This window comes from Elephas maximus, chromosome 3 (genome assembly GCF_024166365.1).
Source record: "Elephas maximus indicus isolate mEleMax1 chromosome 3, mEleMax1 primary haplotype, whole genome shotgun sequence".
Taxonomy (NCBI): domain Eukaryota; kingdom Metazoa; phylum Chordata; class Mammalia; order Proboscidea; family Elephantidae; genus Elephas; species Elephas maximus.
The window spans coordinates 135982403-136009054 of NC_064821.1; the positions used below are offsets into that span (position 1 = coordinate 135982403).

General features: G+C 37.9%; 1 protein-coding gene across 1 annotated transcript in view; it reads left to right on the top strand.

Moving 5' to 3' along the window:
- CLCA2 (chloride channel accessory 2) overlaps positions 1-26399 on the top strand; it is a 39808-nt gene extending 13409 nt beyond the window's left edge. Inside the window, exons 7-14 of the mRNA XM_049875981.1 lie at positions 4212-4442; positions 5570-5747; positions 6521-6627; positions 8597-8821; positions 11451-11721; positions 14903-15073; positions 18830-19063; positions 25957-26399. Coding sequence (XP_049731938.1) covers positions 4212-4442; positions 5570-5747; positions 6521-6627; positions 8597-8821; positions 11451-11721; positions 14903-15073; positions 18830-19063; positions 25957-26399 — 1860 coding nt within the window. The remainder of the gene's footprint in view (positions 1-4211; positions 4443-5569; positions 5748-6520; positions 6628-8596; positions 8822-11450; positions 11722-14902; positions 15074-18829; positions 19064-25956) is intronic.
- Positions 26400-26652: the final 253 nt, after the last annotated feature.

Here is a 26652-nt window from a genome sequence, read left to right on the forward strand (position 1 = left end):
TGACCCTCGACTTTACCAAGCATGATGTCTTTCTCCAGGGACTGATCCCTCCCAATAACATGTCCGAAGTATGTGAGACATAGCCTCCCCATCCTTGTTTCTAAGGAGTATTCTGGTTGTACTTCTTCCCAGATGGATTTGTTCATTCTTTTGGCAGTCCATGGTATATTCAATATTCTTCACCAACACCACAATTCAGAGGCATCAATTCTTTTTCAGTCTTCCTTATTCATCATCCAGCTTTCACATGTATTACGAGGCGATTGAAAACACCATGGCTTGGGTCAGGGGCACCATTGTGGTGTAATAGGGCCAGCTAATATTGGCTCAAGAAAGTTGACTGTTAAATTTTCAGGAAATTTATGAGCCAGTTGTTAAACACAGCCATTATTGAATTTAAAATATGTGAACAAATAAAATATGTTAAAAGAAATTTAATGAATGATCAAAACTCATCCCTTCCTAATTATTTTTCTGCTAATTTTTACTATTATATATGCCAAACATCAGCAAACTATGGTCTGTGGGCCAAATCTGATCCACATCCTGCTTTTGTACAGCTAACAAGCTAAGAACGAGTTACATTTTAAATGGTTAAGGAAAAAAATCAAGAGACTAATCTATTTCATGGCATGTGAATATTATATGACATTCAGATTTCAATGTCCATAAACAAGTTCTACTGGAACAGAGCTACACTCACTCATTTACATATTATCTATGGCTGCTTCAGTACTATAATAGCAGAGCCGAGTAGTTGCAACCAAGACTCTGGCCTACAAAGCCTAAAATATTTGCTCTCTGGCCCCTTACAGAAAATGTTTGCTAGCTGCTAATCTATGCTTTTGAGGTTTTTTCCAGTCTATAGTATCTGTATGGTGAAAATACCATATAGTGGGTGCCACAGCACATCTCTTCCCAGCTCCATTCAGCGAAGTCACATTGGTAGTCTCACTGAAATCACCCATGGTGGGAGTATTTATCCCACACAATTGCTACAAATCAGAGCATTCTCTCCTCCACCTCACCCCTTCTCCCCACCCCACCCCACCCCACCCTCCCAAGGATCCAGTCATTAAACATTTACCGGTATGCCACTGTCTACTTCATAGAATTATTGAGGAGGAATAAATGAGATAATGATTAAGAAGTTTAGGGCACATAATAAATAATAGGTGATAGCTATTGTTCTATTATATTTTGTTCAAGGGAAGAAGCTATCTTCTTGTACTCCCTGGAAGATTTTCCTTTTTTGTTTGTCTCTGAAATATTAGGAACCGTGCTAATAAAATTAGGATCTGAAAAATTTTGTCATTTTGCCTACCTGCAGTTGATTAGGGCATGGTTTTCTCAAATATGGTCTCAGGGTAATTTAGATTGTCTATCTGCCTCTGGAAACCCTGGTGGCTTAGTGGTTAAGTGCTATGGCTGCTAGCCAAAGGGTCAGCAGTTCGAATCCACCAGGTGCTCCTTGGAAACTCTATGGGGCAGTTCTACTCTGTCCTATAGGGTCGCTATGAGTTGGAATCGACTCGACGGCACTGGGTATGGTATGGTATGTATCTGCCTCTGTTAGGTAAGAACGAGTGGAGCTAAAGAGAAAGATAGTTGAACTTGAGAGAAGACCTGGAAGGGATAGAAGAGAAATTAGCCCAAAATAATAAACTCTCTTCCCTTTCCCTGTCAATACTGCCATTGACCTACAATGCCATTCGCTCATTTATCAGGTGCCTACACTGTGCTGGCCTGGGAGATACAGAGATGACTGTAGAATACGGGCTTTGCTTTGAAAAGCTAACAGCGCAATACAACATGAATATGTGAGTAAATACTCACAATGTTGTTGTTGTTAGGTGCCATAGTTCGTTCCAACTCATAGTGAACCTATGTACAACAGAACATGCTCACAATACTCATGATGCTATGTGACAAAGGCTCCATGGATGTGTGAGTTGCTGTGGCAGCACCTAGTCCTATAGAAAGGAGTCAGCAAAAAAGATTTCACTGAGAGGGTGAACTCTGAGCTGAATATTGAAGGAAGTAGTAGGTAATTACTGGGTTGGGTGAGGTGAGGTCAGAGAAGAAGGGATGACATTCCAGGGAGCATGTGCAGTGGCCAAGAGGACAGATTAGAAGGAATTGTTCAGGGGAAATTGCATCTAATGGTATGGCTATAATTAATACTGGGTGGATCTGAGGGAGTGGCAGATAGGATGGAGAGATGCTACGGATCTGAGAGAAATTTAAGACGTTAAATTGAATAGACGCAAGGAAAAGAAACCCTGGTGGTGTAGTGGTTAAGTGCTACAGCTGTTAACGAAAAGGTCTGCGGTTCAGACCCACCAGGCACTCCTTGGGAACTCTACAGGGCAGTTCTATTCTGTCCTTTAGGGTCGCTATGAGTTGGAATTGACTCAATGGCAACAGGTTTGGATTTTTTCAGGTTTATTCAAGGAAATGGGGGCTGGTAAGAATGGAGGAGTAAAAATCTCAGGTTTCTATTTAAGTTGGAGTAGAGGTGACGGCTGGGTATGAGGATTTGATGACCATTATCATGGCAATAGCTACTATTTACTGAGTGTTTGCTAAGTGTCCATTTTGCAGATAAGGAAACTTAGGCTAAAAATAAAAGTAATTTTCTATGGTCACACAATTAGCAAAGGGTGGAGGCAGGAGTCAAAGACCTTATTTTATCCACACTACCAATTTCCCTCCCAGCATGGTAAGAGAAGCAATATTTGAGAAAGGAAACAATAATTCCAAATGTAGAGTTTGCGACGCCTGTGGTTCATTAAAGGAGCCGTGGTGGCACAGCAGTTAAAGCAATCGAATGCTAACTGAAAATGGGTGGATCAAAACTACCAGTGGCTCTGCGGGAAAAAGATGTGGCAGTCTTCTTAGGCAGAGATTTACAGCCTTGGAAACCCTATAAGGTCGCTATATGCCTAAATTGACAGCAGTGGGTGGCTCATTAAATTGGTGAAGTTTCCTACCCAGTGCCATCGAGTCGATTCTCCTAAGCAGTGTGAAATACAGGTCCTTAACTTAAGGGAGATGTATGGGTTCGAGATAGAGGTCACAGTCATCCCTAAGCAGGTGGTCATTGAAGCGCATCTTGCTGCTCCTTTTTCTTGTCCCACAGCCTTCAAAACAAGTGACCCTAGCAGCATCACCTGCCCAAACCTGTTTGCTAATACTACTTTATACTTGGTTAGTACTTCATTTAGTCTGCAGGGGCAGATTAATCAGTTAAGCAGGTATGCACTGGTTTACAGTAAGCAAGATATGCATGGGTTTGTGTTTATTTACTAACCTGTGATACATAAGAGATTGGTAAGTAAGCACAATTAAGCCCATGTATACTTTGCTTATTGGGTAATTGTCGCTGCTTCATTGCATTACTGTATTTTCATAGAGGTTTTTCAATTGATCCTTACAAAGCAATTGCATCATAGGTAAGTAAGATACTATCATTCCCATTTTACAGATGAATTACCCAGCCTAAAATGACCATGATAACAGGGTAGTGCCAGGATAGATACTGGATCCTCTGACTGCCACCCCTCTCTACCACAAGGTCTCTTGGGAACGTGTCCTCTTATCCAGACTGAATTGTAAAGGAAGCAGTTACAAACCTAGCCTCAATTGGTTCCATGAATCTTTGAATTCTGGGTTGTACAGAAAATGTGGAGATCTATGTTCTTAAAAAAAAAAGAAAAACCATTGCTGTTGAATTGATTCTGACTCATAGTGGCTCTGTAGGACAGAGTAGAACTGCCACATAGAGTTTCCAAGGAGTGGTTAGGTGGATTCGAACTACTGACCTTTTGGTTAGCAGCTGTAGCACTTAACCACTACCCCACCAGAGCTTCCAAACTCATTGCTGTCGAGTCGATTCCAACTCATAGCAACACTATAGGACAGAGTTAAAAAAAAAAAAAAAAAATTAGGGAGTGGTAAATTATGAACAGCTTGTTGGAAGCAAAGTTCCAAACCCTCATCCCCCACCCCCAAAAAAGAAAGCATTTTTGAACTTGCAATTAATTGAGCAATATTCTAGCATTATGTCACTCTTTGCACTAAAGAAATTACAATATCTCTAAAGAATTAGCAGAGATATTTGCTAATTGAGTAATTTAGTCATGATTTTTTTTTTTTTTTGTCTACCAACCAAATGTTGTTACCTTTCTTTTTTCCTTTTTGGGACATAGGCTGACAGGCTTCTTCGACTGCAACAAGCAGCAGAATTCTATTTGATGCAGATTGTTGAAATTCATACCTTTGTGGGTATTGCCAGTTTTGATAGCAAAGGAGAGATCAGAGCCCAGCTGCACCAAATCAACAGCGATGATGATCGAAAGCTGCTGGTTTCATTTCTGCCTACCACTGTGTCAGCAGAAGCAGAAACTAGTGTCTGTTCGGGGCTTAAGAAGGGATTTGAGGTACAGCAGAGCATCCCAGGCCTTGGATCACCCCACTTTTCTTTCCATCATTCTGTATCTGAGCCTGCTCCTTCTTAAGGGCAATCTGTTACAGTGTGGTCATATCAGCCTCAGCTATAGGAGCATGATGATGGGTTATCTTTAAAGGCAGGAACTACGTGTTGTTCACCACTGTACTGCCCACACTAGCAAAGCACTTTCGGCATGTAATATGCAATTGCTTAATATGTGCTTATGGAAGGAATGAGTAAATAAATGAACACAATGGCCAAGACTGGAGGATTTTAACGTTATCTGGGCACTTTTTGATGCTATTTTTTATCCATCCTGGGACTGTCCCAGCTGTGTCCATAGTTTCTTTTGGATTTTCCAGTTAAAATCAGCATGTCTGGCTCCTGTCTATAGTCATACTTGCATGATAGACCTCAAGCAAATCAGAGACAATTAAGGCCAGTGGCATGTTTCAGGAATTACAGAAATCAGCACAAGGCTGGATTCAGCTTTTGGAATGTAGCCATGTGTCAAGCATCTGGTAGCAAGCAAGACACATCAGCTGCAGTTATTGCTGCTTATAGGCAAGTGCCTCGCAACTTTGGCTGCCCATTGAAATCACCTGAGGATTAAAAAAATACAGATGCCTGGGTCTCACCCCCAGAGATTCTGACTTATTTGATCTGGGATAATGGTCCGGCCGCTGGAAATTTTTTTAAGCGCCTCATCTGATTCTGATGTGTAGCCAATGTTGAGAAATGGCTTTAGAAATTGCCAAAATAGCTCTAGGCATTCTGCCACTGTATTAGATCTTACTGGTCCTCAGAGGCAAAAATCTCACACAACAATGTATCCAATATCCTTTATGATAGACACTGTTCTAAATTATGAGCATTATCATGGTGATTATAATGGGAAGAGTTTCTGCCCACAAACAAACCGGCAGTGGCATGTAGAGTGACAGTGCTGTGATGGGATGAGGTGAGGGCTGAGTGGGGATGGGCGTAGAGTACAGGGGGCTACAGAGGACTTAGAAGAGTTCTCTACAGGTGGCAGGTTTGGAATGAGAGTGGATTCTTCTCACTAAGACAGTTTGACTTACGTTTACTTCCAAATGACTGATACTGTATGTTCAGGTGGTTGAAAAACTGAATGGAAGAGCATATGGCTCTGTGATGATATTAGTGACCAGTGGAGATGACAGGAATGTCGACAATTGCTTACTCACTGTGTTCAGCAGTGGCTCAACCATCCATTCCATCGCCCTGGGTTCATCTGCAGCTGAAAACCTGGAGGAATTATCACATCTTACAGGTAAATAAATTTCTATAGAATCTTTTAGAGCATTCCTTTTTAATGTGAATATGCAAAGTATAAATATGATGATTTAATTGAAAAACAGAAACATTTTTCTAAAATAAAAACAAAAATCATTGCCCAAAACTAAAATGTTGCTGAATTTTTAGACTTTTCCCCTAGAAGATGCTAATTTTATACATGCAATGAAAATACTATTTCTCATAATTTCTTGTTAAAGTAGCCTGAGCAGGTATAATCATGAAGCTAAAAAATATGTCTGAGATTAAATGAACTAACTTACATGGAAGGACACATACAGTGTTGTGACATACATATAGTTTTTGTTCAAAATGAAGCACAAATGATTTTATCCCATATTCCTTATATTCAATAAAAATGAGTATGCTGATTTGTGAATTCACAGTTGGCTTTTATTCAATTATTTCTGAAAGCAAATAATAGCAATTAGGCTAGTTAGATGGTCTAGGAATTTTACCTTAGTTATAAGACTACTCAATAAATATATATTGAGTTCCTATTATGTACCAGGCAGAGTTCTGGGCCCTGACATTATAGCCATGAACAGGACAGACCAAACCACCTCACCTGTGGCACTTACCACATGGTCGTATAAGATGCCATGAAATGCAGGTCAAGTATAACCCCTACTCCCCCAAAACTAATATTCTAACACAAAGAAAGGTTGTTGGAAAAGGCCTAACATTTTTGTTTCGTTTTATTTTATATGCTTTATTTTTATCAGCTAACATCCCAATCATGTATTTCAGGAGGTTTAAAGTTCTTTGTTCCAGATAAATTAAACTCCAATAGCATGATTGATGCTTTCAGTAGAATTTCCTCTGGAACTGGAGACATTTTTCAGCAACGTATTCAGGTCAGAATTTCTTCAGTGTTCTAACTACAGATGGGCAGGGGGTGGGATAAGGAAAAGCAAGGGAAGTAGGTAAAGTGTGCTGACTGCTTCATTAAGCTCATTTGAATATGTAGCAGCATGTGAAAGGCTTTTAATGCGCTCCTTATTAGCAGAATCAGGCTTCATTTTTACCTAATATCTGTATTTCTCAGTGGTCCCTGGGTTGTGCGAACAGTTAATGTGCTTGGCTGCTAACCAAAAGATTGGAGGTTCAAGTCCATCCAGAGGGACCTCAGAAGAAAGGCTTGGTGACTACTTCTGAAGAATTAGCCATTGGAAACCCTGTGAGGCACAGTTCTATTCTGCCATACAGGGAGTCACCATGATTAAGAGTTGACTTGATGGCAACTGGTTTGATATTTTTCAAACCTAGGAGCCATTTTCTGTAATTGCTACCTCAGTTTTTCAAGATCTATGAGCAGAGGTTCCTTCATCTTCTTTACTCAAAATGGTGGGAGTGGAGAATAAAGTCCAAAAGAAAAGTAAGAAACCATGCATTTAGTTTTAGTTCCATAATAACTTTTCATCAGTAAGAATCCATTTTTTTGCTTCTTTAACATCTTCTTTGAAGCTCCTCCCTTGTATAATGAGTACTGGCTATTTCATTAAATTCTAAAAATTTCTAAGTATCTCTTCATCTACCACAATTTACTTGATTTTGTTCACAGAAGCTTCCTGTAATCAAGCCATTTTTAAAAGGCACAATTTTTTTTCCCTTAAGTACTTTAAAGACATTTTGAACATAACTCAATAGTGTCTTGAACAAAATTTCATCCATGGCTTCCTCACAGATGGTAAATGAACCTACCAAGATAATGGCTTAATGTAAACAATGAAGTCAGTAAATTATTATCAGAAAACATTTAACATAAAGATTATATTTACACAGCAAACACAATAACCACAATTTCATCATCATAAATGAGAAAATATGAATTATAGATGACAGTGTGTACTACTGATTAGATTAAAATTGGCTCTTCTGGTGGTTATTCTCAATAATCTTTCCTGTGATTAAAAAAAAAATCCCACTGCCGTGAAGCCGATTCCAACTCATAGCAGCTCTATAGGATAGAGTAAAACTGCCCCATAGGGTTTCCAAGGAGCAGCTGGTGAATTCTAACTGCTGACCTTTTGGTTAGCAGCCGCAGCTCTTAACCACTATGCCAACAATGCTCACAAAAACAAATGTAAAAAAAGTAAAAAATTTTAATATAAAATATCATTCATATGGGGTCAAAATAGCCTATCTGATGTTCTGAAACACCACCACCTCCCCCCAGTTGTTTGTATGTCATTAACTGCATTAGACTGAGGGTGGAGACCACAACCAGATCCCTTCAACAGCCTGGTGCCCAGCACAAGAAGTGGCCCAGTAGTCATCAATCCACAAACACTTGGTAAATTGATTTGGACAAATAATTTACAATGTCTTTGCTATTACCCACCAATATAATTTCATATGCTTTCCAATTTCGAGCAACATTGAAGAGTATTACTGTGTGTTTATTTAATAAATGTAATTTTCTAAGTTACAGACATGTGTCCATTGTGAATGGACAATGATTAGATGCAGGGGCTCTGGTGTCAGCTCATCTAAGTTTTATTCCAGTTCTGCTTGTGACATTGAACAAGTTACTTTTCTAGGCCTCAGGCTTCTCATCTGTGAAATATGGATAAAAACAGTACTTATCTCAGAGGGTTTTTGTAAAGATTTAGATAATATATGGAAAGCACTTAGCTCAGTGTCAAACCTATGTTTATGCTCCATACATGTTACTTACACATGCTCACACACACTGAGCTTATTGTGAATGACTAAATAATTTTTACTTTTATGAATTCATTTTTATTTGTCATAGAACTAAAGAACACAAAAATGCAATATTATGCATATACTAGAAACTCACATACATATTTTCTTTAACAGCTTGAAAGTACTGGTGAAATTGTTAAACCTCATCATCAATTGAAAAACACTGTGACTGTAGATAACAGTGTGGGCAATGACACTATCTTTCTAGTCATGTGGCAGACCAGTGGTCCCCCTGACATTGTATTATTTGATCCTAATGGAAGAAAATACGACACAAATAACTTTACCAACAATCTAGCTTTGCAGACTGCTCGTCTTTGGATACCGGGGACTGCTCAGGTAGGTGTTGTGACCTTGCTCATAATGGCAACATTTAGTCAGTATATGACTTTCAACTGAATCACATAATTAAAGGCATTATGTAAAGGAAATCATGTTTAATATATCAAAACTTAATTTTGAATTTACAAGAGTGCATTAGTGAATGTTAAAAACTTAAAAGGAATAATCAAGGTATGTTTAAAACTTTAAACAATGAGTACCAAATCCTTCTCACTTCAACAGTGGAAATCAGTATTTATGAAGTACAAATAAATAAATTTTTCTAGCCTACGCCTTTCTTTACAAATTCCACAGAGAGTTATTTGTCTATATAAAAAAAAAAGAATTTTTTTTTTTTTTGTCTATATGCTTAGGAAAAATCTACCTAGAATTTACTGTATGAATACATGCAACACATATGTTTTTGAGCACCTTTTTATGCACTGGACCTTTTTCTGAGTGCTTTACATAAAAATGTCATGATAAGCGCAGTGTATTATTAGAGCATGCAGAAGGGACACACAAGTAGGGGCAGTTGCGGGTGGAGAAAGCTTCCTGGAAATGAAGACTTCAAAATGGGAATGCAGAGGATAAAGGGGCTAGAAAGTATGAATGATGTTCTGGGCAGAGGAAATAGCACATGGAAAGACTCAGAGAAAAGGACCATGTCTGTTTACAGAACTGCAAGTAGTGTGAATATTGAACAAACTACAGAGTAGCATGTAAGGTCTGGGAAGGAAGGAGTGGGTAGTGATGAAGCCAGAAAGATAAAGAGGAGCCAGGTCAGTAAGGGCTTTGTATACCAGTAAACAAAGTAGGGGCTTGAATCCTAAAGGTAAAGGGGAACCACTAATGCTTCTAAATGGAATTGACCAGATCCACTCTTGCACTGCCTGAATTCATCCTCTCATCCTCCTCCTCACCCCTCCCCCTTCAATTGCTGTTGACAGCCAGGCTGGTATCCCTCCCGTGCATTCTTCACTTCTATCAGAGTGATCTTTCTGAAGTAGAAATCTGACCAAACCTGTCTCCTATTCAACTCTTTGATGGCTGCAGAATAAAATCCAACTTGTTACTATTACATACCAGGCCCTTCATGTTCTGGCTTCTGCCCAAGCGTATCTCTTAACTCTCCTCACCACCACCCTACTTATTCTGGAATTTAAATGGGTTTTAATCTTGAGGTGAGGGCTGAGCTTGGATTTCTGTGTTGTAAGTTGTCCTGACATTCCCAGTGTCTTACACTGATGTATATGTTAGGGGCTGCAGGATATAGATTTTATATTACAAAAAAATTCCTAGCGAACTTTTCTTCAAACTCATCATGCTCTTTTTACGCCTGTATGCAAGGGCCAGAAACACTACCTAATTTTTGCTCCCTTTGTCCGCCCCCTTAGTCTGGGTTGCCAAAAAAAAAAAGCCCAAACCTATTGCCATCGAGTCAATTCTGACTCATAGCAACCCTATAGGACAGGGACAGGGTAGAACTGCCCCATAGGGTTTCCAAGGAGCAGCTGGTGGTTTCAAACTGCAGACCTTTTAGTTAGCAGCTTGAACTCTTAACCACTGTGCCACCAGGGCTCCATAGTCTGGATTAGGTTCCCTGTATCAAAACACTCATTATATCCAAAGAGAAGTCTACTATTCACTGTTACTAATGTCATGATTACCAAAAAGTAATAGACAGATTATCTTGATCCCTTAAATTACTACTTCACTGAAAACATGGCGAAGAAGAGGAGTCCCGATAAAGAAGAAAAAGCAGTTGGGTAGGGAGTGGTGGTGCTTTCACTGTCCTCACTGAGTCACATCTTAATCCATTGCTTTTCTTAGTTTTTCCTTCTGCTGTATTATGTTCCACTTGTTACTTTTTGGGTTTAAAAAGGGGCAAAAGCAGGGATGAGGAAAAAGGAATACATGTATAGCTTTAGCAAGAGAACAAATGTGTGTTACATTATAGATTTAATTTTTTCTTTTAGATATTCTTTTGCAGGTTTCCCTAGGCAGTCTAAATAGGAGTGGTATTTTGCAATATTTATAAAAATTATTCAACATAGACATTGTAGAATACTGGCCTATTAAAAATCGTGTGCCCTTTTCTTGGTTCCTAATACCGTATGTGCTTTTTTGTTTTGTTTTGCTTTTGTTGCTTAATATTCCAGGGAAGGGGAGGGGAAGAGAGGGAAAATTTAGAAGAAGTAGAGGAAAGGAAGGATAGTGTTGCCTTTAGGTCTAGGGTATCCACGTAAATCATAATGATTCACTTAATTTGATATTATTTTCTCAGTTTAGAAAAGGAATAAAAACATTGAACCTCCTCTTGGGTGAAGGAACTCAGATTATTATTTGCATAGTATTTTGGCACTGGACATTATTATCATTATCTTCTAAAAATGAAAATCAAGATCTACCCCTTTATCCCAAATAAATCAAGGATATAATTCCCTAAAAAGTTACCTAACAATCAAAGTGGGTTGTGCTTTCAAAATCATGTAAATACTGAATTTAGTTATTCCTTAATCAATATTATTTTCCCTGAACCTTTTTATAGTATCAAAAAATACAACAGCAACAAAGCAAGAACAAAAAACACTAAGGTTGATTTTTTTCTTAATACTTCAAAAAACAAAGAGCCTTTGTTTTGCAGCCTGGGGACTGGACTTACACACTGAACAATACCCACCATTCTCCTGAAGCCTTGAAAGTGACCGTGACCTCTCGGGCCTCCAGCTTAGCTGTACCCCCAGCCACTGTGGAGGCCTATGTAGAAAGAGGAGGCACCCATTTTCCTCATCCGGTGATGATTTATGCAAATGTCAGAAAGGGATTTTATCCCATTCTTAATGCCACTGTAACTGCTACGATTGAGCCAGAGACTGGAGATCCTGTTACACTGAAACTGTTTGATGATGGAGCAGGTAACAAGGAATTTCAGGTTGTTTTTCATGTTCTCAAAGTTGTCATGTTATCATTTTGCAGTATTAATATTAGGCTCCTAAGAGTGTGGCTGTGTGAGAGGAGGAGGGTGGGAGGGAGCCGCTTGGCACCTCAGCCTTAGCTTCCACTTGGGCAGCTGGACACCATGACATTGCCCACTCTCACTTAGTGAGGTCACCCAGGAATAGGCTTATATGTCCTCGTGACATGTCAGTATTCCTTTAACATTCACCAGGTCTACTATTGACTGACATATTCAGGTTGTATAATTAAAATAGCAAATGAACCCCAAAAAAGGGAGCTGCAGTGACAGTAAACCCTTTTTATTCCTGTGGACCAGGTTGTGAAGAGAAAATTGGAAATTGAACTTATGGCCCATAATATGACCTGAAATTACCCTTTGCCCAAGTAGCTAGGTTGATGAGAAGGCATGGTCCCATCTCTAGCACCAGACAGTGCCCTTCAGATGTGCGATTTGGTCACAAGAGCAAGCAAGTGAGCCTAGTGGAATCAGGATAGAGATTTCTCCCCCACTGGGAAAACAAAACAAAACCCCACTTCAAAGCACTAGTTCTGCACATACGGAGTCCAGAGCCTCGTCTTTATGCATTACAGAGAGCACAGGAACAGGCCAGGCCAACACTTAGACCCTTTCTGTTTTAACTTTTAAAAGCAAAGAATGCCTTGTTGGTCCATGTTTCCAGTTCTGTTCTTTTCCTGAACTGAATTCTCAGAGTGACGATAGACCTTAACATTTATGTTGGCAGCCACAAGTGTTTGATCTGCTAATAAAACCACATTCATTCTTCTGCCCCGTTGTTTCAAAGACCATTCAAAGTTCATTCAAAGAATATCTAGTTCAAGTCTACCTCAAAGGGATGCCAGAGAAATCATTTTCTTAGGCCTACTGGAATGGAACCAAACGAACTTCTCATGTTCTGATTGCTTGTCTATGGCTGTACCTCTTATTTTTGTATACACTCCAAAAATGCACTTTGCAGAATGTTTTTCCCTTCTTGCCCCAGCCTGAACGATAACCTGGAAAACGGATGCTGACCCTCTTTGGAGAGTCACCTGATTAAGCTCATAGGGCTTTTATATTTATTCCCTGGAACCATTTCATTTATTTGCTGTCTAAATTTATACTCTAGTGAAAGAAATGATAAAAATTATAGCTTAGCTATCAAAGTATAAATTTAATTCTTTTCAATACTTAAACACATGTGCATAGTTGTCTAGTACGCACTTTTATAAGGGAAGCAGTATTTAATCTGTTAAATAAATAAATGAACAATAATAAAATTTATTCTGGTCAAATACTTCACAATTTAAAATGTACTTTCTCATGCACAGTCTCAAATAGTCATTACTGTTTGTGAGATAAATTATTATCCTCATATTATAGATGAGAAAACTGAGGTTCTGAAAGATTAACTGTCATAGCTAGTAAGTGGCTTAAAACCAAATCTCCTGACTCCCAAACCAATGATCTTTTCCACTTCTTTCTGGCTCAGTGATTAAAAACGGTGGCAATAAGTTGACTGTGGCATGAAAATCTTTCATGATTTTGAAAATTTCCTTTGTCATTTCTCCACAAAAACAGACCTTCATATTAATCATTAAACTACTAAATGCCAAGATTTGATTTCTTTCAAACAGACAATAGACAAAAAAAAAAAACCTATCTGATAATGAAAAGCTCTGCAGCTTTAATTTTAACTAACTAGAGTCTTGATTTTCTTACATTAAGGAGCCCTGCCAGGGAGTTTAGAGCACTTTAGGTATGATACAATGCTAGGGTATAGGGCTGGGTGTACAGTGCAAGAACTGAATTGACCTCTAGGTTAGGAGGACAAGCTGCTTGCTCAGCCTGACCACCTGCACCCAATGGTGAATGAGATCTGCTTTTGGGCAAGGCTGGACCTTTCCCTGCTGCCCTAGATTCAGTCATGGACTTTGCTTGGAACTGAACTGCTCTCTAAGGGTCAAAACAAAGGAAAGGAGTCTAGCACTAGTCAAGCTTTCAGAATGCCTCCTAAGGCAAGGCACAGTGGATGGAGCCAAAGCCTGTCAAACTCCAAATCAGCAATAGTTCTATGCTCCCTCTAATGAGGATATTAAATAATGTCACTATTTTACCAAATATCAAAGTTTTTTTTTTTTCCAGCAGAGTTATTTACCAGACGGCTTCACAGCATTATAAACTCCTTAAAATTGTATGAAAATGTGTATATGTGCATATATGTGTATTTTCTGGGCACAGAATCTCTGTTATCTTAAAAGAGTCTGTGATCATAAGCAAGCTTCAGAGTGTGATTAGTTTCTCTGAGAAACTAGAAAATATTAATTTCAATAATACGACTAAGAACTTGAAAGGTGATTATTGAGTTGTATTAGCACCGAACCCACCACCATCGAGTTGCTTCTGACTCATAGCGACCTTATAGGACAGAGTAGAACTGCCCCATAGAGTTTCCAAGGAGCGCCTGGGGATTTGAACTGCCAACCTGTTCGTTAGTAGCAGTAGCACTTAACCAGTACACTACCAGGATTTCCATATTAGCACTGAAGCAGGTACAACTCATTCACCTTTAGAAGATAATTTTTCAGAGTTTAAGGAATCCCAGGGAGAAATTATGGAGTCATTAGATTTTTAATCGCCTGATAGTATCAAAAGGAATTTGATGGTTATAGTATATGAAGAATATTGAATATATCATGGACTGCCAAAAGAACGAACAAATCTGTCTTGGAAGAAGTACAATCAGAATGCTCCTTAGAAGCAAGGATGGTGAGACTGCATCTTACATACTTTGGACATGTTGTCAGGAGAGATCAGTGCCTAGAGAAGGACATCATGCTTGGCAAAGTACAGGGTCAGCGGAAAAGAGGAAGACCCTCTGTGAGGTGGATTGACACAGTGGCTGCAACAATGAGCTCAGGCATACCAAACGATTGTAAGGATGGCTGAGGACCGGGCAGTGTTTCGTTCTGTTGTGCATAGGGTCGCTAGGAGTAGGAACTGACTCCACGGCACCTAACAACAACAAATATATTCTAAAATGGGGAAAATAAAGGGGAACAAATCTTAATGGCTTAATTAAATACCAGTAATCAACTGCGATGACAAGTGTTAATATTGATTTTTTTTTATATATACAGGTGCGGATGTTATAAAAAATGATGGAATTTACTCAAGGTATTTTTTCTCCTTTGCGGTAAATGGTAGATACAACTTGAAAGTGCACGTCCATCGGTCTCCCAGCATAAGCGCCCTAGCCCACTCTATTTCAGGAAGTCATGCTATGTATGTACCAGGTTACATAGCAAATGGTAAGAATCATTGGCACTGCTATTTAAATGACATCGTTTTATGTTTCTGGTGTGTGTGTACTAGAAGGAAACCCTGGTGGAGCAGTGGGTAAGAGGAACGGCTGCTAACCAAAAGGTCGGCAGTTCGAATCCACCAGGCGCTCTTTGGAAATGCTGTGGGGCAGTTCTACTCTGCCCTATAGTGTCGCTATGAGTCAGGATCGACTCGATAGTATGGGTTTGGTTTGGGTTTGGTACAATAAAAAGAAAAAGAGAGAAAATTTCAAACTCTTTTATACTCAATACCTAATTTGTTGAATATCTCTTCAGTTCTAAATGATTCATGCTAGTGAATATCAGAAAACCAAAAAAACAAACCTGTTGCCATCAAATGGATTCCGACTCACAGCGACCCTATAGGTCAGAGTAGAACTGCTCCCATAGGGTTTCTAAGGAGGGGCTGGTGGATTAGAACTGCTGACCTTTCGGTTAGCAGCCGATAGATAATTGTCACACAGTATCTCCACCCTTCTACTTTAGTCATTATTTTGGCCTCTTTCTTGTGACTGTTTCATCAGAATTACTAACTTATTAACCTAGTGTTAGAGACTTTTTATCGAGCTTTCTCAGTTCCTGCCCCCCTGCATTTCCTCTATAGAGAGACATTTAGGCAAGAGAATGAGGCAGGAAGTTTGCAGTTGAAAGAAGGAAGCAAACAGCCCAAACAGTCCACATATGAGAAATGATTTCCTGAATCAATATGAGTTTGGATGTTACAGACAATTTAGTGATTCCTAAAGATGTTCTGTCTTCCTTCAAGAAAGAAGCACCAAATGAATACAAGACAGACTTTTTTTAAAAAAAAACAAAATCATTATAGTTCTGCACTGGAAGTAGCGGTTAAGGTGTAACAGACCAACAGAAATATATCATATTGTAGTCTTTAAAAACAGTCTAAATATTTCCAAAATGGCAGATTCCTTATGACTTGTCATCTATTTTAACAGCTAAAATGAATCATTTAGACGATTCCTTTATAACATGCATCTACAGTTTTTGTTCTATGCTTTTTATTTTTCACTAGGAGATATTTGTCACTAGAAAATACTCAATATGCTACGGTGGATTTGTATCTCTCAATCTCTTTAACGTTGTCTAGAATACAATTTACTCTCTCCTCTATTTAAAATAATTTGAATTACTTCAAAACCAATGCAAATCAGTTTGCACAGTAACATGGTTTTATTGCAGATGTGATTTTGTATCTAGATGTTAATTTCTAAATAGGTATTCTTTCATTTATATATCGAACACCAACTAGGTGACAGGCATAGTGCTAAGAACTTGGTATATCAAGTAGAATACAACCTGATTCTTATCAAGGAGCTTTTAGACTATTGGACTAGTTTGAATATCTTTCAAGACCCCCATGGATTTAAAGAATGCAAATATCAGTAATGTACTGTGGAATAAGAGAAGTAATGTTCAACTTGCTTTAATCAGTATACTTCATATAGGCCCTTAATAACATGGAAAAGAGAAAGTTAGGTTTCACCGGTAAACATAACATTCACTTTATCAGCTCATTTACAGGTGAGTGAACTCTTCATTGAAAAACGGGCACTGTTCTATTTTCATACCATCAAATGTCCAGACACAGGCACATCTACACTTTCCCTCTCCTTCCCTAAGACATCTCCACTGGATCTGTTCTGGATCCCATCCCAGCCTCTCATCCAGGGGCCTCCAGAGATCTCCCTTGCATGTTCCTGCTATAGGGCAGCCTTCTGAGCAGCATTCAAATATGTTTTATTACCTCCCATATTTAAAAAAAAAAAAAAAATTGTTTCTCCTCCAGCTACTGTCTACCTTTCTGTTACCTATAAGAGCCCAGTTGCTTGAAATTAAACTAAACTTGTTCACTGTACTCTCTCACCTCCAGTTTCCTCCTCAGACCACTGCAGTCTGACTTCCACCCACATCACTCCACTGAAATATCTGTCACTGCAGTTACCAATGACCACCCTGTTGATAAATCTAAAGGACATGTTTAATCCTCATTTTACTTGACCTAAGCAGTACTCAACACAACTGATTCCTCCCTCCTTTGTCATTTCCTTGTTTCCATGGTGTCCCACTCTCTTGATTGCCTCTTATTCTCTGGAAAATTTTTTGCCAGACTCTTATTCCACCACCTCCTCCTCTACCACGCCTCTAAATGTTGGCAGTTCTCAGAGCTCATCCTAACCTTTTCATTCTGCTTACTGTCTGGAGCCACACTGCCTGGGTCAGAAACCCAGCTCCTCTACTTACTAGCTGTGGGAACTTGGGCAAGTTACTTAGCTTTTGTGTGCTTCCTTTTCATCATCTGTAAAATTGATGTCATAATTGTACCCTCTTCATAGCATTGCTGGGAAGATTAAACACATTGATACACGAAAGGCACTAAGTGCAAGTAGCAAGCACTCAATAGATGCTATTTATCATTATTGGTAAAATAATTACTATTAGGTAGTCTTATCAATGTTGGTTTTAATATCATCTATATGTCCATAACGAAGTTCTGGTGGTGTAGTAGTTAAGTGGTCAGCGGTTTGAACCCACCAGCCACTCAGTGGGAGAAAGATGGGGCAGTCTGCTTCCTTAGAAATTCACAGCCTTGGAGTTATAGGATTGCTATGAGTTGGCATCAACTTGACAGCAGTAGGTTTTTTATGTGCCCAGAACTTCCAAATTCATAACTTCAAAATGATTAAATCTAGCTAAAACATTTTTGAGCTTAAAACTCATATCTAATTGGCTCTTTGACATGTTCATTTAGATGTTTTACAGGAATCTCAAAATTTGTAACTTACATTTTTGGTTTCCTTACCCTCAGCCTGCTTCTCCTCCAGATTGCTCATTTTTAAAACCTGGGAGTTCTTTCTTTCTTATTAACTTTCTCTCCTTTACTGTTCCACATCCAAATCTATCACACGCTTTTACAGATTTTACCTCCAAAATATATCTCAGACTGCTTGGTTCTTGTTTCACCTCTCCACTATTACCCAATTCAAGCTGCCATCTTCTCTTGTCTGGACGCTTGTAATGGCTAATGGCTAAGTCACCTTGTTGCTTGCTGTGCTTTAATCCGTTCTTCACCAAGCAGCCAGAATGACCTTTTTAGAAAGCATATATGATCATGTCATCCTTCTGCTTCCCCATAGCATGTACAATTAAAATCTAAAACCACTGCAATGGCCCACAAAGTCCTGCATGAACTTCTCTCTCCTGTCTCATTTTAAACTGCTCTCTTCCTTAGTTAGTTTTTCTAATTTGCAAAGTCTTCTACACATCAGGGTTTTTACACAGCTGTTCTCTGCCTGAGATATCTTAACCCTACTGTTTACCTGGCTGACTCCTACTCACCCTTTACGAAACCTTTAAATGTTACTGGAAAGACCAGCCTTGATAACACTCTAAATCATATACCCATGTCATTTTCTTTTATAGCACCTTGCCTTTTTACCTTTTTATACTTATCACAATATGATTATAAATTCCATAAGGGCAGGGTTCTGTTTTACCCATGATTTCTAGCACAGCATATGACCTCAATAAATATTTATTGAATGACTACATGAATGAATGAATGAATGATTAAATAAGCACAACAATTCTAAAGATAATAAAGAAAAAATGTTTTTAAAAGTCTCTCAATAATCTGTCAAGAACAAGCTAAGCTATTCAGGAGATTGTTAATAGTTGCTTTGGCTATTCTTTCCTTTGCCATTTCAGGTAATATTCAGATGAATGCCCCAAGAAAATCAATGGGCAGGAACGAGGAGGAGCAAAAGTGGGGCTTCAGCCGAGTAAGCTCGGGGGGTTCCTTTTCAGTGCTGGGAGTTCCAGCTGGTCCCTATCCTGATGTGTTCCCACCATGCAAAATTATTGACCTCGAGGCTGTAAAACTGGAAGATGAGGTGATTCTATCTTGGACAGCACCTGGAGAAGACTTTGACCAGGGCCAGGGTAAGTTTGCTGGTTTTATTATCTAGTTTTCCAGGAGATGGAACTCCTAATAACTATGCTAAAAAAATTAAAAAAACAAAAAACAAATCCAATGCCATCAAGTTGATTCCAACTTATAGCGACCCTATCAGACAGAGTAGAACTGGCCTGTAGGGTTTCCAAGGAGTGCCTGGTGGATTCAAACTGCCGACCTTTTGGTTACCAGCTGTAGCTCTTAACCACTACACCACCAGGTTTTCCATGCTAGGGGATTAGTTGGGTAACAATAGCTTTAAGACTTAGAGCTGAGAATGCTGCAATGGAAAGCTTTGAGTTGCTGATATGGTCTTAAATCCTGTAATCCAGGAATGAGAGCATGTCGGTTCCTTCAGGATGAAGAGGCCCAGGTAAACTGACTGACACCAACCACACAGAAACCTTGACTGGAAACATAAACACTACATGTGTCAGTGATTTATTCAGCAGAAACAGGTTCTATATTACAGAGCATATAGTTCCAAACACCAGAGGTGATTAATTTTTCTGGAAATCGTATGTTGTTGTTAGGTGCCGTCGAGCTGATTCCGACTCATAGTGACCCTATGTACAACAGACGAAATGCTCCCCGCCATCCTCATGATCGTTGTTATGCTTGAGCCCATTGTTACAGCCACTGTGTCAATCCATCTCACTGAGGGTCTTCCTCTTTTTTTGCTGACCCTCTACTTTACCAAGCATGATGTCCTTCTCCAGGGACTGGTTCCTCCTGATAACATGTCCAAAACATGTGAGACAAAGTCTCACCATCTTTTATTCCAAAGAGTATTCTGGCTGTACTTCAAATGCAGATTTGTTCCTTCTTCTGGCAGTCTGTGGTATATTCAATATTCTTTGCCAACACCATAATTAAAGGCATCAATTCTTCCCTCTTCCTTATTCACTGCCCAGCTTTCAAATGCTTATAAGGCAATTGAAAACACCATGGCTTGGGTCAGGGGCACCTTAGTCCTTAAAGTGACATCTTTGCTTTTTAACACTTTAAAGAGGTCTTTGCAGCAGATTTGCCCAATGCATCATTTGATTTCTTGATTGCTGCTTCCATGGGTGTTGATTGTAGATCCAAGTAAAATGAAATTCTTGACAACTTTAATCTTTCCTCCATTTACCATGATCTTGCTTATTGGTCCAGTTGTGAGGATTTTGTTTTCTTTACATTGAGGTATAATCCATACTGAAGGCTGTCATCTTTGATCTTCATCAGTAAGTGCTTCAATTCCTTTTCACTTTCAGCAAGCAAGGTTGTGTCATCTGCATATCAAAGGTTGTTAATGAGTCTTCCTCTAATCCTGATGCCTCATTCTTCTTCATATAATCCAGCTTCTCAGATTATTTGCTCAGCATATAAATTGAATAAATATGGTGAAAGGATACAACCCTGACTCACACCTTTCCTGACTTTAAACCACACAGTATCCCCTTATTCTGTTCAACCAACTGAAAATTGGATAGTATGTATTTATTAATGGATTTAAAAGTCAAGTTTTGAGAAATATTTCCCATATGTCACAGAAGACTCAGTGCATTTCCCTTTCTCACTTCTGGTAATCGTTTTTGTTAGGGAGGCTGTAACGATTTCCCTGATTCAGGGCATTCTTACCTTTGTTTGGGTGGACATTGATGAAATGCCTTTTCCTACTTTCTCTTTGTAAGGCCTATGCTAACCTTTAGGCTTACATCTGTATCAACTCTTCATCCTCATAGCAACTCAACAAAATAACCTTTCTCAGAGACTAACGTTTTTAACTTCACCATCATGAGAACATAGTTAACATTGATTACACATTAAATGGTTTATTTCCTGATGCCTCTGATTGAGATTTCTGTAGGAACCAACCTTCTCCATAGAGAATTGATTTCTGTCAATATCAGTAAAAAAATGGCCACCTTGGGTCTTTGCCGTCTCACTTCCAACTTGGATCATCTTTCTTTGTTTTAATTTGGAGTCCATTCACTAAACTCACCAGAAGATCTCTCGATTACAAACAATTCTGTGCTGCTGGGAAGTAGTTAATACTGTAGCTTTGCCCTCAAATTCTCTTACCACAATCTATCTCTTTTTGCCAGAGATGAGAGAAATAAAATACTTTACACACTGAATTAAATATTCTCCTAATTCAAAGGTTGGAGACTAGAAATGATGGAACAAACTGTAGGATGTACATGTCCTACATGTAGTAGAAACATGTAATCTAGATGTCACAAAAAAGTAGTTCCTATTCTAGCTTTAGGTTCAGCTCTTTGATCTTTGGCAGAATGTTTAAACTTAGTAGCCTCAGTTTCCTTATATGTAAAATAGGACTAAAAATATCTACCTCATAAGGTTTTGTAAAGATAAAATGAAATGACACATACAAAATCAGAGAGGGACAAGAAAATGTGCTTAGGAAGTTTCCTAGGCTCCTGGTTTCTGTTGCTAGAGAATTTTCTAGCTTTTTCTTCAGAGTAAGGAGTCACAAACAATACTGACTTCCATCTCTGTTCAAAAGTAAGAGTGGTGCCTGCAATCTAGTATTTTCCCTCTTTCCTTACTGCCTTAGAAGCATGGTAGTGTGTTAAAAGAGACAAACAGAAGCTTAGACTACCATTACTAGTGGGAGGTTTTCTTTTAAGAGCTCCAGTAGTTTTAATTATACTACTGTATCAAAAGACACGGCTGCTAACCACAGGGCCAGCAGTTTTGAATCCGCCAGACGCTCCTTGGAAACTCTATGGGGCGGTTCTACTCTGTCCTATAGGGTCACTATGAGTCGGAATCGACTCAAAGGCACTGGGGTTTATCAAAAGAGTAGAAAGAAAGTGAGTTTGTAGTATTAGTGGTCATTAATGCCTTCAAAGGAGCCCTGGTGGCTCAATAGTTAAGCACTAGGCTGCTAGCCACTGGGGAAAAGGACTGGCAATTTGCTTCCATAAAGATTATAGCCTAGGAAACCCTATGGGGCAGTTCTGCTCTGTCAAGTAGAGTCACTATGATCAAGAACTTGCTTGATGGCACACGACGACAACAAAAATGGTTTGAAAACAAGAAATACAACAAAAGGGGGCTTTAGAATTGATATCATAAAAGCATTAATATAGGAAATGGAGAGACCTTAACACCTTCATACCACCTCACTGATGACCAAGATGATTGAAACAGATCAAATTTATTATAATGTCAACAACTAAAAACACAAAAAGACATGGCATCGGTGGGGGTAATGGTTGGATCCATATTAAGTTACTGAGAGCACTCAGTCATGACTGATTTAATGACTCAGCAACAGGAAAACTGACCAATTAGCCATATACAGAACAGTAAGTCTACTCTGACATCAACTTGTAGCAATAAACTGAAAAACCCACTGCTGCCAAGTCGATTCCGACTAATCGCGACCGCATAGGGTTTCCAAGACTGTAAATCTTTATGGAAGCACAGTGCCACATCTTTCTCCCACAGAACCACTAAAAACCCAGAACCAAAACCAAAACCAAACCCATTGCTGTCGAGTCGATTTTGACTCACAGAGACCCAATAGGACGAGTTGAACTGCCCTGTAGAGTTGTCAAGGAGCTCCTGGTGGATTTGAACTGCTGACTTTTCATTTGGCAGCTGTAGCACTTAACCCCTACACCATCAGGGTTTTAAATCTCCAACCTTTAGGTTAGCAATCCAACACTTTAACCACTGTGCCATCAGCACTTCTTTTGTTGCCAGTAAAAACTCCAAATGGTATTACTCAAAGAAAATTGATTGACTGGTAATTTCAAGCATAAAGGTTATATTTTGCTTTGGAAGCCTTCTCCAGAGATGCTTTACTCTACTACTCAGAAATAGAAATTACTATTGAAACTGATTATAGATTTGGAAACTGTTCAAAACATAGTCATCAGAATATTTTCATTTTTATTAGAACTTAGTGTCCTAAGGTTGACAAAAATTAATACTTTGAATTTTCTCTGTTCATTATTATATTAGTTTTAGTCATTTAACATAATAATTATATTATTAGAGCAGGTAATACTATAGACAACTTTTTTAAATCTAGCAGTTATTATTTTTGAATTGGTAATATTTTCAAAAATAAATAATATGTTCATATGATTTAAAAATCGAGGCAATATGAAGAAAATCAAAATAAAATCTTTGCTTTGAACAATCGTCTTTTAAGAAAATTTTAAGAAGAGAAAAAAATATCTTTCTAAGGTACCCACAGTCACCATTTCTAGTTTTCTTCCTTCCTTCCTGTAGATCTGAATTTTGATCTAGTATCAATTCCCTGGTAGTTGAGGATCTTTTGGGAGAAATTCTCTCATCATAAAATGTCTTTATTTCACCTTAATTTTTGAAAGTTATTTTCCCTAGATATAGAATTCTAGGTCAACAGAATTTTTTTTCAGCATTTCAAAGATACTATTGTATTGTCATCTGGTCTTCATTTTTTTCTGATGAGAAGTCAGCTATTATTGTTTCCTGAGTATGAAGTTTCTTTTTTCCTCTGGCTCCTTTAAATTGTTTTTCTTTATATTTGGTTTTATCTTTGGATTTATGATGTGCCTCAATAGTGTGGTTTTCCTTATACTTATTGTTTTGGGGAGCTTGCTGAGCTTCCTGGATATGGACATTATTCTTTGTGATGATTTTGGAATTTTTCAATCAATGTATCTTTAAAAAATTTATGCTTTATTCTCTTTTCCTTCCTGGAAAAAAATTATATATCTATATCCATATCCATATCTATCTATATCACCATTTAATACTGTCTCAAAAATCATTAAGGTTCTGTTCCATTTTTATATCTTTTTTTTTAATGCTTCAGCTTGAATGATTTTTATTGACCTGTCTTCAAGTTCACTAATCCTGTTTCTTGTAGTATCCAATTATATGTTAATCCTCTCCAATAAACTTTTACAATTTCAGACAATATATTTTTCAATTCTAAGATTTTCATTTGCTTCTTTTTTAAAGTTGCCATATCTCTCTTCAAATTTACCATCACTTTATTCATTATATCCATATTTATCTGTAGATTTTTAATATATCCATCATAGTTTTTCAAAGTCCTTATCTGTTAATTCCAAATCTCGATTATTTGTGATTCTGTTTTTTACTGATATTTCTCATAACTGTAATCATGTTTTCTGTTTCTTTTCATGTCTAGTAATTTTTTATTTTATACTGGACATTGTGATGGTAAATTGCAGAGACTCTGGATTCTGTTATCTTCTGAAGAGTTTTGAAATTTCTCTCATTGACAAATTATTGATGGATCATCTTGAACTTGAGGAGACTTGGTTTTACTCTTGTTTAGGACTTGTCTATTTCAGTTTTGCTCTTAATCCCAGGGTATATCCCTTAATTCTGTAACACAGTATTTATTTCTAAGATATAGCCCTTCTAGGGTTTCAATGGAAATCTCAAAGTGTTTACCACATTCCTCTAACTTGGCCAGTCTCACATTCCAAACTGTGTCTCCACTATGCTGGGCATTTACGTAAAACTCTGCTCACCTGTTCAGCATTCTAGCTTTTATTTTTCCCCTGAGCAGCTTGATATTTCACCCACACATGCATAGTTCAGAGGTCTTCCAATGATTTTAGAGAAGTTAATATGCAAATTTTGGCCTCTCCCTCTCTTACCTCCACCTTTCTGGGATTTTCCCCTCAATTTCCAACTACTCTGGCAATCCCAAGCTCAGTCCCTGGCTTCTCAAACCAGTTAGATGATGGTCTTCTGTTGCTAGCTGCCTATACTGGAGTGGGAAGTGCCAACAGGGAAAAAACTGTAAAGACATGAATCACTCCTGGTTTCTGCCTGATTTTTACCTGAATCTAGGGTCTTCAATCCTTTTTTTTTCCCCAAGCTTAATAACTGCTATTTGCTAGATGGTTAGTCCGATAGAATCCACCCTGCCATTACTAGAACTAAAATTTCCCTTTGAAATGAGTTGTAATTACTTTTTCCATATTAGCTTTTATGTTTGTACTTTGAATAGAAGGATCCCCTGTGCAGTTTTTCATTTTACGTATCCAAATTTATTAATTTTTTGTTTTATTACTTTTGGATTTTGAGTCATACTTAGAAGGGCCTTCCCCACTTCAAGATTATGCTGGAATTCATCCATTGTTTTCTATTTAATACTTTCTTAATTTACATCTGGGTTTTTTTAAATTTACATCTAACTTTTGATCACTTTGGCTTTATCCTGGTAGAAGTTTTAAGGTATGGATCCAATTCCCAATTGTCACAGCATGATTTAATAAGAAATTTATATTTTCCCCCATTAACTTGAATTCAACATTTATCATATACTAAATTTTGCTATGAGTCGGAGCTGACTTGACGGCATTGGGTTTTTTTGGGGGGGGGGGGTGGATTAAATTCCTAGATGTATTTCAGCCTATATTTTGGACATGTCTATTCACCAACCAGTACCATAGTGTTTTAATTGTTGAGGTATTATGATTTTTTTTTTTTATATCTAATAGAGTTAGTCTTTAAGCATTGCATTTTTAGTCTTTATATGGCCATCCTTGATTATTTTACATAAGAAATTTGCAATAGTCTTGACTAGTTAAAACAGTTACTAGAAGCATTTTTAATAGAATCACATAAGGTTTACTAAATAACCTGGGGAGGGGGTAAGATTTATTATCTTGAATTTTGCTGTTCAAGGAACATTATTAATTCTTACTTCCTGTTTAGGCTTTAATTTGAGTCCTTATATAGTATTTTAAAGTTTTACTCACATGCACATTTCTTGTTTTGTTTATCTTAGTTATTTTGATTTATTTGTTGCTGTTCTCATTAGTCATTTCTAATAAACTAGAAAACTTAAGTTGACTTCACTTTCCTATTTATATATTTTTACTTTCAGCTACAAGCTATGAAATAAGGATGAGTAAAAGTCTACAGAATATTCAAGATGACTTTAACAATGCCATTTTAGTGAATACATCAAAGCTAAATCCTCAGAAAGCTGGCACCAAGGAGGTATTTACATTCTTACCAAAGCTTGTCACAAATGAGCCTGAAGATCAATTTGATGGAGAGACACAAGGAAGTCACAGAATTTATGTGGCAATACGAGCAATGGATAGAGGCTGTTTAGAGTCTGCTGTTTCTAACATTGTCCAGATCACTCTGTTTATTTCCCAGAATTCTGCTCCTGTACTTGCCAGAGATTCTCAAACAATGAAAGGAGTTTTAACAGCAATGGGTTTAATAGGATTTATTTGTCTAACTATAGTTGCAACACATTATATTTTAAACAGGAAAAAGAGAACAGCTAAGAAAGAGAATGGAACAAAATTACTGTGAACAAATGTGCAGAGCACCTTTCTTCTTAGATATAAGACCCATGGCCTTTGTATTTTGCCAAATCATACCAAAAAAAAAAAATTAAAACCAAAATTGTACTAAAATGCTTTGAGTTTTTGTGCAATATAAATCATATTTTCACATTGTAAATGACAAAAATTCTTTTATTATACTCATTTTTTGGAAAAAAGTGTTCTGTTTCAGAAATCAGAAAAACCTTAGGCTTTGGCAATAGAAAAAATAATAAAAATTA